Consider the following 15,263-nt stretch of genomic DNA (forward strand, 5'->3'; position numbering starts at 1 on the left):
CAGACAGGTCCAAGCTGGGTCCCAGGGAGGCTGCAGAGCACCAACTATCCAGTGCCTTCAGCATCACCCATGTTTTGGGGAGGCCAAACTTCCCCCTCAGAACAGAGCATCTTAAGCAAGCTACCCACCCATGCAATGCTTTATAGCACTGGCGGTCCACCACCTGCTTAATAGAGAACAAGTTGTTTGCAGTGAGGGTGGTAGAATACTGGCAGAGGTGGCCCAGAGAGGTGGTGGATACCCCATCCCAAGACCAGGCTGGATGTGGTTCTGAGCAACCTGATCTAGTTGAAGATGTCCTTGCTCATTGCAGGGGCTTGGACTAGATGAGCTTTGAAGGTCCCTTCCAACACAAACTATTCTATGATTCTAAGTGCTCTTCATTTTTGGGAGAAACCTCAGACAGGTATTTTTGTTCTCGCTGACTACAGGTAATCACTAGAACAACACATGTGTGGCCATAGGAGTGCTGAAACTGCATCTTCAAGAGCCCTTGCAGAGAAAGGACAACCCGTGCTGGGGATCAGGCATCCTACAGTGACTTGAACCAAAGGAGGCAATGTCACACAGCCAGCACCACTGGAGCTACCCCAGCTACTACTCCCAGTCACTGCAGTCACTTTGCAGGCTTGGGCTTTTCTGCCAGACTGGAGAAGGGCACAGCTGCTGACAGCCAAGGCCTGCTCTGCAATTTGTTCTGGTTGGTTGGTTTCCCAGTGCTCAGGGTGCTGTCACAGCAACCAACATAAGATTAAATAACTGCATTGACATCTCCCATGCTTACTGCATGGATGGAGGTGGAACTTCGTGCTTTGGTTCCTTGGTTGGAAGTAATGAGATAGTACTGCAACCTCCATCCCAAACCATCTCTCACACTTGCTGATGTGTGCAAGGAGACGAGCAGCATCCTTCATGGTAAAGCTGCTGGGACCTGTATGAAAATGGAACCTTCAGCAGGTTCACACACAGCTCACAGGTTAAGAAGCTGATTTGGTATTGGTTTTAAACCCCAGGGGCTGCTTGAGTTTCAGTGTGGACATACATCCATAGAAATGAGCATCTCGCAGAGCTCATGTGCACATCCCTGTTTTCCCACACCTCCATCACTAGCCTTATGCACTTTAAAACACATCCTTTAAAACAGCACACAGGCACAGAGCAAGCAGGCTTTTTTCTTTCAGTGTCACTGATTGCTCTTAATGCATGAGTGAATTGTTACACTGCATCCCAGTGTCCCTCGACTGAATGATAAATGCCACAGCAGAATGAAGATATGAGAGATGACCAACTGCAAACAGAAAGAGAGCAGGAACATGAAAAACCTGTTACTGCCCAAGGTGAAAAGAGAAGCAACCAGAGGGTATAGAAAGTGAAACTGATGCTGTCTTCCCAGGCCACAGCAATAAAAACTTTGTATAGCCAGAGCACCTGCACTAAAATCAGCATCAGAATAACCTTACTGTTAATTTTGGTGTTGGACATTGATATGAAGTTTGATTTTCACTTTTACCTTCCTCGTTAGCACATCAAAGCATAAGGAAACTACTTGCCATTATGTTGTGACCCTGAAATCCAAGGAAGGGACATTCAAGTCAGCAAAACCCTATGGCAGAAAGGCATGAGAAAGAGTTAACAAAAATATCCAGGGGGAAGATGATTGCTTCTAAAGAGCATTTCCAATGATCACCTCATATCTGCAAGGCTTGCACTGTGGTGACACACCTTGTCATTCCTTGCATGACTTGGGATCAAGCTGTGATGGCAGCTACATTTTTGATCCTTTGTTGTTGAAACCACGAGCCCTGGGGAGGAGGTACAGCCCAAGGCCAGGTTTGATGGACTCAGCTCTAGCTCCCTACAGAATCAGCCCAGCTGCACCTGTGGAGGAACAGCAGATCCCAGGCAGCTCTTGATGAGGTTGAGGGGATGCAGAGAGGTTTACAAGCTTGGACCATGGACTGCCAGGGGCATCAAAGTGGTGTTGGGAACAGCCACACAAGGGGAACCAGCAGGCATGCTGAAAAGACCAACAATCTCTGGTCTAAAGCCCATAGTGGTGGATGTTTTCCTGAAGTTTTATACCAGTTCTTTGCACAAGATGCAGGACAGAAGAAAACAAGGTATTATTTCAAAATCTATATGAAATAACCCATGTCCCTCAGGGTGCAAACCAGCAACTTCAGGCAAGCTCACTCTTTAGGAGTGCTGCCCAGGTTCCTGCCTCTCCCACTGCATGGTCCAGCAGCTGGTTGGAGATGGGACCAGACTGCCAGTGTGACCTGCTACAGACCTCCCTGCACCAGCTAAAGGTCTGCTGTGGCAGCCAGGCCTGTGCCAGAGCCCACAGCAACCTGCATAGGAACAGTTTTCTCCTCGCTGGAAAAATAAAGAGCAAGTTAAAGCCGCCTGCTGTGCGAGCACATGTGGCCCAGAGAGGTGGTGGATGCACCATCCCTGGAGACCTTCAAGGCCAGGCTGGATGTGGTTCTGAGCAACCTGATCTGGTTGAAGGTGTCCCTGCTCAATGCAGGGGGTTGGACTAGATGAGCTTTGAAGGTCCCTTCCAACCCAAGCTATTCTGTGATTCTATGGCTTTGCAGTATGCAGCAGGACCACATGGATCAGCAGGGAAAATGTTTTCATAAGCACAGGCTATTTACTCCCAGCTTTTCCCTTGGCTCATATTGTTTAGCACTGCTATTTTCAGCTTTCCAGCCATCCCTACAAGGACAAACTACATCCCTACGGAAACTGCCATGAGCATCCAGCAGCTTGACCTGGGTGCCAAGGCACCTTTTTCCACAATAGTGAACAAGAAAATACATTTTCTCACCTCCAGAAAAGCACTACTCACTCCAGCTGCTGGAGCAAACACAGTCGGCCATCTGCTTTATGGTATTGTTTCCTTCAGCTACAGCCACTGCTGCTGGTCCATGGCAGGAGGACAAGTCCCAGTGGCCACTGAGAATGATGAGAAACTGTCACTTTGTTCTTCAACAGCAGAGGTTGCTCCCTCCCAACTTGACTGACAAAGCAGCACATGTAGGGATACAGAGAGAAAAGCAAGAAATCTGGAGAGGGGCTTTTGACAAGGCCCTGTAGGGACAGGACAAGGGGGAATGGCTTTAACCTGGCAGAGGGCAGATTTAGATTAGACATTAGGAAGAAATTCTTCCCTTTGAGGGTGCTGAGGCACTGGCACAGGGTGCCCAGAGAAGCTGTGGCTGCCCCATCCCTGGCAGTGTTCAAGGCCAGATTGGACGGGGCTGCTAGGACAGGAAAGGAATAAGAACATTGGAGATACAACTGCAAACAAGGCTTTTTTTCAGCAAACAGACAGCATCAAGAGACAAGTTCTACCTGCAAGGGTTGCAGCCATCTCACAGAGATGGCAGCACCTCTCCCACTGTTTTTCAAGGTTTCAGGCTCCTCTGGCCACTTGTTTTCCTTGTTCCCAGGTCAGAAAGATGCAAAACATTCAATGCATGACCTCCTGCTGCTTTGGATGCAGAGCAGCCAACTACTCTCCCTTGTTTTTTCAAGCAAATCTGTCACACTGCAGGATAATAAGGCCAAATGTCACATGTTTTTTAGCCATAGAAATCTCTCAGCCTACATACTGGTTTTATATATGAAAACTCATTAAATGCAATGAAAACCAGTTTAAACTATCATCCTTATCTTGCACCAAAACAGATCAAACTGCTCACACAGTCCCAGACCTCAGCTGAGCTGCAGAAGCAGCATCCCCTCCAGTAGAGCAACGAGCTCTCCCCACAGGCTTCCCTAAATGTGGAAAAATTAAGACCATAAGCACTTCCAGTCACTTACAGAGTGGTTATCAACCCAGAACAGCTACATCCACTGAGAGCTGGTGCAAAGTCATTATGTGCAACAAAGCCCAGGCCAGTAACATGGTTGTGAGCAAGTATCCAGTTCTCTGAGGCTTTAAAGTCTCCTCCAGGCAGTTTCAGTGCATCTACCAGTAGGCAAGGGGTTGTTTTATGTCATGTTCCTGCCATTTCTGATTCCAAAACTACCTCAGCTCCAGTGGAGCAGAAGTGATCAAAGGAGGATAATTCCTTCACTGTTTGATCATGTCTGCTCTTTCACCCCATCTAAGAGTTTTCTTCACAAAGCGCCTTCTAGAGGAACAGTAACAGCACAGACTAAAACCACCACCCCTCCAGTAAGCATTCAGTGCCAAGCCTTCTTAAGTCAATGAACAAAGAAAAACTTGCATCTCCATTCAAGGCTGACAGTAAGTGGCCTCACCACTCCTCAAACAGTGAATTACTTTGTTCTGAAGCTTTGACAACCTTTGCATCCAATTGGTACAGCTCTGTAATATCCAGACAAGTTCTGGAACTGCTCCCATCACATAAGTACTTTTTTGAGGGAAAAGCTAAATTGGAACTAGCAAAAATAGCCATCCTCCTGCTCACATGAAATCATACTACCTGTAACCCAGTTTGCGAGCAGCACTGACATATGGAGACTAAACTCTGCCTGATCCTCTCTTGCTTATATCCAGCAGCTGCAGTGGGGGGGGGAAAGTGTAGTGTAGAAAATATTTGAGAAAATAAGGTTTAAAATCCTATCAACTTTTACCTTTCTTTCTTTCTTATGAGTGCTGAAAAGCATGAGAAAAATGTAATCCTTTCTGCTGCAGGTGTGTAACACCCTTTTTGAAGCATAGAGGAAAAAGTGCTGCCCAGAGCTGGTCCAGTCAGGGTACCAGCTGCATCTCTCCCAAGCAATGCACAGGAGTAGTGCTTTCACTCTCAGATGGGCAAATCTGGTTACACAGGAGCAGCCCTATCAGCATCCAACTGCAACACAAAAAAACAAAAGTAGCATACTGCAGACATGCTGTACTGACGCACTGCATCCAGAGAAGAAATAGTGGACACAAAGATTAAAAACTAAGCCACTGAATGAAACTGGCAACCAGGTTCAAAGCAAAGTCATGGTCCCTCTTGCAGGAGGCAGCTCAGTGAGGCATAACTTGGCTAAGAGTGTTGTAGACACTGGAAGCTCACATAGTGTCTAGGGGAAAACAGAGAAGCTCCTGGAAGAGAAAACCACTGACAGTTTTATGGCTGTTCCCATGGTTAGGAACAGGAAATCAGGCAAGGGGCATCTCTGATCAAACCACAGATATCTCAGCACATGTAGGAAGCAGTTCTAAGTATCAGCCACTGCAGTCCCTTACAAGAACTGCCTTTTTCCAGCAACAGTTAAAGCACTTTGATCCAATACAAATTGCGTGTCACTGCAGGATCTGATGCTCTAAATTGATTCTCATTGTCTATTTTACGCGTAATTCTGATAGCTTGTTTGAATCAACTGAATTTGCAAAACCAGCTACATTTTTCATTACTTTATGTAACAGATTTTTCCATTCACACACTTTTCCAGACACAGCTACTGAATGCACGCATCAACTGTGCTGTTTGTAAATTCAAGTCTATTTTTGTCTTTACAAGCAGAATGCATTCTAATTTAAATGACCAGAAAAGTGTTATGCAGAACCCAAACCCCTCAAATAAGCCTTTTTCTTCTCTCAAGAAGTAGATCTAGTATGTCCAAGTTCTAGTGCAATGACAAACCAATGTTACCCAACAGCAAGTTGGACACCAGACCTCTTATATGACTATAGCTGAAATGTTTAAATGCAGACCACTGCAACACATTTATCCCCCATACAATCCCTATAGCAAAGCTTTAACAGCAGCACTGCTGTCCCCAGCACACACCCACTGATGCAATCTCTGAACACAGCAAGAGTTTGCATAGCATCTTCAGCTTGATTTTATTCCTAAAATCTCATGCAATAAACACCTTTTCTCATTAATCTTTCAACACTAAGAGTTTTAAATATAGGTAAAGCATTTGTGAGCTACAATTTAAAATGCAAAATTTCAAGGAGAATATAAACTCGTATCTGCATGCTTTCAAATTGTCTCAGTGTGAGAAGCCCATTGGATAAAAATCACAGAATAGTTTAAAGAGACCTTAAAAGACCATCTAGTTCCAACCCCCTGCCATAGGGATCTGTTCCTTCTTCACAGATAAACCTCTTACATCATAACCAACTCAGAAGCTCCAGTTAAACTAAATTCACCCCAACCTTTGTTATATTACAAATTCACCAAAATATGCAAGAGTTGTCACCACTCAGGCATGAAGAGCAGGTCCGTAGTGTATTTGACTAGAGCACTGCCATCCACAGAGCAAACAAAAAAATCCCTCCTCTCCCCAAGCTTCATGCAAGTGCACATACAAAAAACTTATGACAAATCACATTGTTTTTTTTTCTAATGGAGCACTAACATAGCGTTAATAAAACTTTACTTAATGAATGCCATCATACAAAAAAGAACCCTGGTAGAGGACACAGATTTTGAGTATGCACTGTTCCTTTTCCAGGCTGTGTTAGTTATGTGCCATCTCAATGGCTATACTTTCTAGCACACTTTCCTGATAAAGCATTATGCATTTTGTTTGCACACTCAGTAATTCTCTCAATACTGAAAAAGCATTTTATTGAAAACTTCTAAAGGGCACAGTGATCCAAACTAAAGCAGGAATCTGGCACAGGATGTGCTCAGGATTTTTAACAAAATAAGTACAAACCAAGGGAAAAAAAAAGCCTACATAAATCAGTACAAGTATCAAAGTATAAAAGCTACAAGACAAGAAAATGAGAGTTCTTGCAACGTAAAATATGCTTCAAGAGCTGTATCCTGTTCTCACACCTTTCATGATGTAACTTTTGTTCGGGAAATGATTTCATTCACAAAACTGTTGTTCTTTGCCAACACATCATTTCTCAGCTGTTTCAGCTTGATTTTGATGTCTTCTTCTGACATATCTGTCAGGGGCAATGCTTTCACTTCACAAAGAAAATCCTGAATTATCTTTTCGCCTTCCTGAAATGGAAGAAAGAGAAGTAAAAGAAAACGGGATGTTCACATTGCAAGCATGATTTTTCCAAATTCTCTAAACAGACCAAGTTTATGCATCACCAGAAACTTTTTTGTAGGCAAAAACCATGATTATTTTTGCACATCCAATCATGTTCTCAACACTAGAACAATCCAGTTATACTGGTTATCAGGAGTTTATTCCCCTTTCAATCCATGAGCAAAAAGCATCAGTTGATCTGTAGAAATACAGTATTGAATAGTGATACCTCCTATGTGTATTTCACATTTAACTCTGGTGTGCAACTGCACTAGGTGAGGTTTGCTAGCAATAATAGAGCCATATTCCACAAACTAGTTACTTTTTGGAGGAACTGTAGATCAAAACCAATGTTTCAATATGCAAAATGCAAGAACAAATTGTAACCAAGCAACTGGAGAGTGGCCGTCACCAAGGAGAACAGATGATAATTAAGCTTCATGCATATGCTTTTACACAAACAGGCAAAGTGGAGCTTCTAAACAATCTGAATTGAACAGGAAGAGCAAACATTTCAATGAACACTATTCAGGATCCCTGTATTAGAAACAATTTGCTCAGAATACAGAATTTTGTTGCCCCATCCTCTGCATTTTGCATTTTAGACCACCAAGACAAAGTTTTATCATTTAAAACTAATGCAGTATGCCTTCAGTGCAGAAATCTCCAAAGGACTTGGAAATGTGATAGCACACTTTTCCCTCTAAACATGATGCTAGCAAAGCCAGAAACATCTAAAGCTATGCCATTCAATTGCCTAGAGAGTTTATGAAATGTTATGTGTCACTGATATACCCAAGAAAAAACCCACAATGCTGTATTTGTCAGAAGTGTTTGCCACATTAATTTAATTTACACCTATTTATGACCACACAGCCAGATCCACTAATCTAAAAAATACTATACCATGACACCTAGCAATCTAGCAAATGAAGGGTAATAGTGGAGCAACTGAGGTATTTGGATGGGGAACATCCTGGCACTAAAAAGTAGGACAAATCAGATTCATCCACAACATCAGATCCACTTACTGAACCAGGAACAAATGCAGTAGACCTCTGAAACTGAAAATCAAGTAACAGGTAACAGCCTCTGTCTAAAGCAAAGGCTTTTTAAATGCAGAAAGTGCTTTGGATATGGGCTAACACTTCAAGGCTTCCATATACTGGAGCATTACTAAGACTACCACCGATGGTGGAGATAAATGAGTTATAAGGCTGAAGTTTCAGGCCAACTGCTGGGACACAGAACTAAGATCTTTAACCAGATTTATATGCCTGCAGTAAGGAGGACCTGACTACTGGCACTAAACAATGCAAGTCATAAAGCAGCACATGCATTTTCTAGGAGGCTGTAAGGACTCTTAAGCCAGCAAGATGACAACACAGGCTATAATGAAAAGGCTTTCTGAAGGCTACTGTCTTCTTTTACACTACCTGCTAATGAAGATGCTTTTAAGAGAAAGTGAAGGGAGAAGAGAATAAACTATTTTGCTTGGGCTACTCCAGCTAAACAAATTTAAAAAGCATTCCTGATAGCAAACCTCTCTTTCTTTGCAAAATTTCTTGGCTGGTGGTTCTCCTTCAGATTCCCTGGACTTGCCAATGTTTTGAAACTCCTCCAGTTCCAATGCTTTCTCTCTTGCGCTTTCTATCACATGTTTTGGGAAAGCCGCCAACTCTGCTACGTGTATTCCAAAACTCTGGTCACAAACACCTGGATGCAGATTAAAAAACAACAGTAAAGAATTCACACGAGATAATATGGCTACACAGATTATATGACCAAACTTGCAATAGTTCTCTGTTCTGAAGAATTAAATGCATGACATGGTTTGGTTCTCCCAACAGTTTCTGATTTAATTTTGGACTACACAGTCTAAAGAATACGGTGTTATTTAATTAAGCTCTCTTCGAACAGTAATTGCAGAGCTCCAAAAGTGATTCAAGAAGAAAGGGAAAACTCTTCAGGCAGAAAGAATTTCCCTCTAGTACTTGAATGAAACTGAATAATGCTTTTTATTAAAGTACTTCAGCACAGCCTGTAGAATATAGTATATTAAAAATTGTGAACTACATTTCTCACATTTTTCTATATTTGAGTATTTTTATATGTACATTCACACATGTAAAATGCTGCATTCTCAATCACTCATCCTCCTTTGCATCAGTACCACCTAATTCTTCAGTCTCCAGGAGTCATCTTTAATTATATCAAAACCTTTCAACTTTAACTTCACACTTACTTCAATTAATACACTTTATAATATTTGGTTGAGGAAGAAAAGTTCTCATAACTGCTCGAATTATACGAATTATACATAGTTACATAAAAATTTTCACTTCAGTATCAAAAGCCCTCCAATACAATCTCCCAACTCCATTCATCTTCATTACCATAATTCTGATTGGCCACCCAGAAATATTACCACATCCTTTTAATTCTGGTCTCCAGCAAGCAGGTACAAATAACATATATAAAATTATTCTTAACTAATCATCTATTAAATATTGAGTAACTAAAGAATAGGTGAAGGAAAATTTTGCATTTAGACTTTTTCTGTTTCATTAACCTTGCAATCTCTCAGGATTCCTTAAAGGAAATCAACATTTTTAAGCAGAAATTGAACCTCATATTGATTTTATATTAAAAACACACACCTCCCCAGACACAACCTCAGATGTCTGCTCAAAGAATCCTGAGCAGAGGCATAGAGAACAGTACTTTCTGTGTCTCCTCTTCCAGTTGTCCTACAACACTCTTAAAGATTAAGACAGGGATGAAAATATAAGAGTTCCTTGTATAACATGCATGACATTTCAAGTTATGTGAAACACTTGTTTCAAAAAGCCAGCTGTATCTGAGCTGTCCATACATCCTTGCCTGAACCACATAACCCAAAAGGGAATGGGCACAACACTACATGCAAAGACCTGAGTGAACGACATCAAATATGAGATGACGGAATTTAAGATGAAGATTTCTTAATGTTGTATCTATCTATTTGGCAGAGGTTTAAGTAGGTAGATACAAGCCTATATGCTCAACAGCACTTCCAAGAAAATAGAGTTGAAAGACATTGCATGCAGAAAGAAAAAATGTGCATGACTGAAAATAGCAAAATTGATTGAAGAAAAATATTAAACAAGGCTTACAGAGTTTTTAATAGGACCAGAATGGATCAGTTAATACTGGTTGAATATATATATATAAAAAAGAGTAGGACATGGGGGGTGTTAAAGAAAGAATTCACCCAACTATCGGGGGGTTTAATTGTAAGGTTTGCTACTCCAAAGGATTTAGAAAGCAGAGAGTTTAGAATTAGGTTATATTACTTCCATGCCCAACCTAAGCACTCAAAATAAGGAACTTAAATGAAGGTGGCTTGTTTGAAGATACTGTACTGCATCTCTCACTGCACTGAAAACACTCAGTTTCAATGTATGTTTGCAGCAATTTATGACTACACTTGTCTTCAGTTCCCAGGCCACACTAAGTCATATTTAAAACATTGATTTCAGCAAGGCACTCAGGGCTCTGAACCTTCACTTGGTGGAAGGAATTCAATATGCGCTGGAGAAAATGGGAAAGAGCAACCTACAAAAGAACCACAGACTCTGCCTTCCGCTGGAACAAGCTGGGTACCAGGGCCACAGAACTTTGGACTAATATTCAGAAGCGAAGCCTAGGCATTGCCTAGAATAAATGCATGAACAAAAGGAGAACAAAGGCCATTTCTAAGAAAGAAAAGTCAAGGACACAAGAATTAAAAGAAACAAGACTGTGGCAGCTGGAGACATTCTAACCAGCTTTAAGCAGACTCTCAGTAAAGACAAAGGAAAGCAGCGCTTCCAAGTCATGCTTTGACTCTGCTTGTCCAGGGCAGCCTCCTAGCTTTACATAAAAGTACCCAAAACCTCACTGTAAGACTATAGTCATATGGGAATACACAATTACAAGTGGTTATACAAGTAATCAAAGGGCAACAAATGAAATAATTTCATAGATTTTAAACCAGAAGAAATGAGTAAGAAACAGTCAATTAGTAACGTCATGGGAGTAAAACTAGCACGGTACCACTTGAATGAGGCTCAGATCATGATATAATAAAAACTCATTATCTAAAGACACTTAATAGTACGGTGATAGCCTGTGAAGATAATAAAAATTATCTTTAAAAGCATAATAGTAAAATTTAATAACTGGACAGCATATGACATTCATTTCAGAACAATATATGCCAGAAGAAATGAACTGACAAGTCCCAAATTGGCTAAAGAAATCAGGAAATACTGGAGAGAGTTCCAGGATAACACACACAGAATATGCACTGATCATGAAATGCTGAGCTATTAGGATGAACTTGCCAAGTGAAAGAAAGTATTTGGTATTGTGTCAACATGACAAAACAGCTTTTAAAAGGAGGAATGAATACCTGTAAGATTAAACCTGAAACTAAGAAAACATCAGTTTCCATGACTTGAGATACAAGACAAAGTTTAACATCTTAGCCTTAATAAGGATGGATTATATTTAGTAACTGTTTTAGTAAAGACAGTAGCCTAATTCCTCAAATATTCCTTATTTGAGACAAAACCACTCCACAAGATAAGTTGCTGATCAGATCCAGTACAGCCAGTGTTCTATAGCAATTATGTTCTATCACTTTAAGTGTCACCTAACTCATTCCTTCCTTGTGGAGCTCAGAAAAGGAAATTAAAAAGATATTCCAAAGTGAAAACACAGTGTTATTGTATTCTGCCCACATTTTAAATCAAAATCTTAGACTAGAGATTGGCAACCTGAACAAAATGGCCTTATGGCAACAACAAAATAGAGTTCACAAAGTAGAATGCCATAAATGACCACACCTTGTAAGCCACAGTTACACAGCCCTGCTAAATAAAGCACAAATACAGGCTCCCGCTGAAGGGAGAAAGAACAAAAGACTGGGGATATAGAGAAGCAGGAAGAAGCACTAACTGCAGCTAACAGAGGGGTTTATGCTTAATTAAAAATTTATCTAATTTATTACCAAAAGGAATAACTGGCTCCACTAGAGGATTTTAAATACACCCGACCTATCTTACACTAACAAAACAGGCTACTTGCTGTTTTATTATTATGCCATTTGCTAAAAAAAAAAAAAAAAAAAGTAATTTTGCCTATATTCAATTACTGCATAAATTGGGCAACATCTTTCTTCAATGACCAAACCTTATTACAATGCAATAGACATTATTAAAAACTGTCAGCACATAAAAGTTGGACCAATTTCTTTTAAAAGACCAATTTAAGGAACATAAGCCTTTACTCTGTCAGCAGGTTCAAATGACTGATTTTGGAAAACAGAAAATAACCTTTTGGAGCATTTCTCTCTGCTCTTTAAGAAACAAAAAGGGAGCAACCTCAAAAGCATCAACTTGAGTGGCAGAAATAACCTAGAAATCAACGACATCACCAGCTGTGTTCAACACATGGACAAAGCTCCTGCCATACACATTGTCTATGGACAGAGAAGAATATGTCTATTGTAAACCCTAAGCCTGAAGTGAAATATGAAAATTCTCTTTTACATTAAGATACCTTCCTCTCTTAGGGTGAAATTAAGTTACCCTGCTCACCATTTACAGTCTTACCTTCCTTGACACGATAAAGCATCGTCAGCGTGTTGTCACTGGTCAGAGCAGTAACATGTAGGTTATTTACTGTTGGCACTTGGTCAGCAAGAGCTGTCAGTTCATGAAAATGTGTAGCAAACATACAGAAAGCACAGATTTTGCTAGCGATGTATTCTGAAATAGCCCATGCTAAGCCAAAGCCATCGTAGGTAGAAGTTCCTCTTCCCAGCTCATCGATGATTATCAGGGAGTTTTCAGATGCCGTCCTAGAAGCACAAGAGCATTTTATAACGTTTGAGAACAGCATGAACTCTGGATATTGGAATACCACAAGTTATGTTGCAGAGGCATAGCACAAATGATGCTAAAGAGCTTTTGTATTTACATAACAACATAGGAATGAAGCATATAGTGTCTCACAGGTCTTTCCAAACTAGTTTCTTTGCCCCATTTAGACTTTGGCCTCCTGGTAGCAGCTCTATATGACCACTGAAATAAACAGAAGGCTACTTCAAGAACTTATGAGCCTGCTATAAATTACTTGAGATTCTCCACTACAGATCCCAAATAAAAGGAAAGATTAAATGCATCTTTCTTAGAGTACCTCCCTTCCCCATTAACCCCCACCAATAAAATCATGTAAGCACAGGTCTTACCTGAGGATTGAAGCAGTTTCTAACATTTCAGCCATAAAAGTAGACACGCCTTTCAGCTGGCTGTCTCCAGCTCCCACCCGAGCCAGGATACAATCCACGATGGTTACTTCCGCAGCATCGCATGGTACAAAACACCCAATCTGGGTCATGAGGACAATCACCCCTGTCTGTCGAATGTAGGTTGATTTCCCCCCCATGTTCGGGCCTAAATAAGGAATTTTGCAAAATGAATTTAAGCAACATCATCTTTTACAATTCAGCAGCTCTTTAAAAAGGAAAACAAGCTCAAATTAAAACAAAGAACATTTAAACTTATTACTCTCTGCTAGGAAGGAGTCTAACAGGTGCAACAAGTAGCTCCACTACTAATAATGCTTACTTGCATGTCTTACTGAATGTTGCTTTTTCAAAAGAAAGGTGAATAAAGAACATTAGGGGCCTTCATAAGTTTTGGGACTTTTCAGAAGCATAAGCAATCACTTAACACACATGTCCATACCTAAAACTAATAAGCTTGAAGTTGAAAGTCATCAGTATTGCTGCTTAAGAGAATGAAAATAATCTGCTTTCACCTCAAACAACAATTACAATTTGTCTGTAAAAATGAAATAGCTTAATTACAGGTCGGGTACAAACTAATGGGCAATTTAAATTACAATCTAAAGTGTTTCTGAATCAGCAAAAGCAAATAGTAATCAGTTAATTTTAACTGAAGTACAAATGAAATAAAAAGTATTTTCCAGAAAACTGATCATTAAATACAACCTCGCAGTTCTGCTGACCAGAAAAACAAGCATATTACCATGCATTTATTCAGATTTTTAGTTTTTCTTTTTGATTGTATGAGAAGTGTTCATTAATCATTCTCTAATTTCCAGTCTTTGCTACTCAGAAGGTATGTCAAGGGCATCTGGATGGGAATTAACATTGAATTAAATCTATAAACACTAAAAAATGTTTTCCTGTGTGGTAAAATTACCTTAATTACACTAGAGAATATGGGAAAAAGGGTACAGTCATTGAAACATGTTTTGCATTTAAAATTGACTTAAATATGAAACAAAGAAAACCTTAACAAAGAGGCTGCTTAAAATCTTGCCTACAGAAGGTGTCTACGTGGCTACAGTACAGTTAATGCCTAGTGGAATTTTCCAAATCACTTAAGTAGGTTCAAGTTCTCCAGCTCCTGAGGTAGCCCATCTTGTGGAGTTAGGTTCACTAAGGCAAAGAATACATACATTAAGGAAGAACTAGTTTCTTATTTTCTACTGTTCTAGCAGCTTCTCTCTTCTTCCCAAATGACTATGCCTAAATTAGCAATCACTTTCTCCAAACAGTGCACTATAACAACAATCATAACAACTAATTCCATGATTATTAGTTTTGAAGATGAGAAATATGTCTGTATAGGTACAAACATAAAAGAATATCCACTATCAAAGGAAATGTTTCACAAGAACATTGTGGACAGCTTCTTTTCTTAATATAATCAAACACAATAGCTTTCACTACCCTCCCTGATTTCCCAAGCTAAATCTTATACCTTATACTTGCTGGCTATTCACCCTTTGTTGATTAAAGAAATTGTTTTCACAGTTCTATTGGATTGTTGGTTTGTTCGCTTGTCGTCGGATTGCTTTTTTTGAAGACATCATTATTGGAAATAACATAACAAATGAAAGAGAGAACAGAAACATTTACCAGTAATAATGTGGAACATCTGCTTGCCCTTCTCAAATGTAACATCATTGGGGATGAAGGCCACCTCATCTTGTACTTCAATGCAAGGATGCCTGGCACCTTTCAGCACAATCCTTCCTTGTCCCTTTTCCAGAATGACAGGACGGACATACGGCACTGGTGCTCCATTTGACACATGAGCAAAACTGACAATTGCATCTAGTTGGGCTGTCACATCATTCATCATCTGTATTGGTTCTGCATAACCTGGTTTTGATTAGACGAACCAATTGAACAGTTAGAACTTCTTTTGTTCCTGCCAACAGATACCTTAAAG

At 40.3% G+C, this 15,263-nt stretch overlaps 1 protein-coding gene across 2 annotated transcripts in view; it reads right to left on the minus strand.

The window, feature by feature from the left end:
• Window positions 1–6,522: 6,522 nt before the first annotated feature.
• The window catches only part of MSH2 (mutS homolog 2), a 50,013-nt gene continuing 41,272 nt past the window's right edge, over window positions 6,523–15,263 (minus strand). For both annotated transcript variants that reach the window (XM_065679695.1, XM_065679694.1), the window contains exons 12-16: window positions 14,948–15,193; window positions 13,247–13,451; window positions 12,609–12,856; window positions 8,513–8,685; window positions 6,523–6,935 (exon numbers count right to left, since the gene is read on the minus strand). In XM_065679695.1, the coding sequence (XP_065535767.1) occupies window positions 6,765–6,935; window positions 8,513–8,685; window positions 12,609–12,856; window positions 13,247–13,451; window positions 14,948–15,193 (1,043 nt within the window). In that variant the 3' untranslated portion in view covers window positions 6,523–6,764. The remainder of the gene's footprint in view (window positions 6,936–8,512; window positions 8,686–12,608; window positions 12,857–13,246; window positions 13,452–14,947; window positions 15,194–15,263) is intronic.

This window comes from Lathamus discolor, chromosome 5 (assembly GCF_037157495.1).
Source record: "Lathamus discolor isolate bLatDis1 chromosome 5, bLatDis1.hap1, whole genome shotgun sequence".
Lineage (NCBI taxonomy): Eukaryota > Metazoa > Chordata > Aves > Psittaciformes > Psittacidae > Lathamus > Lathamus discolor.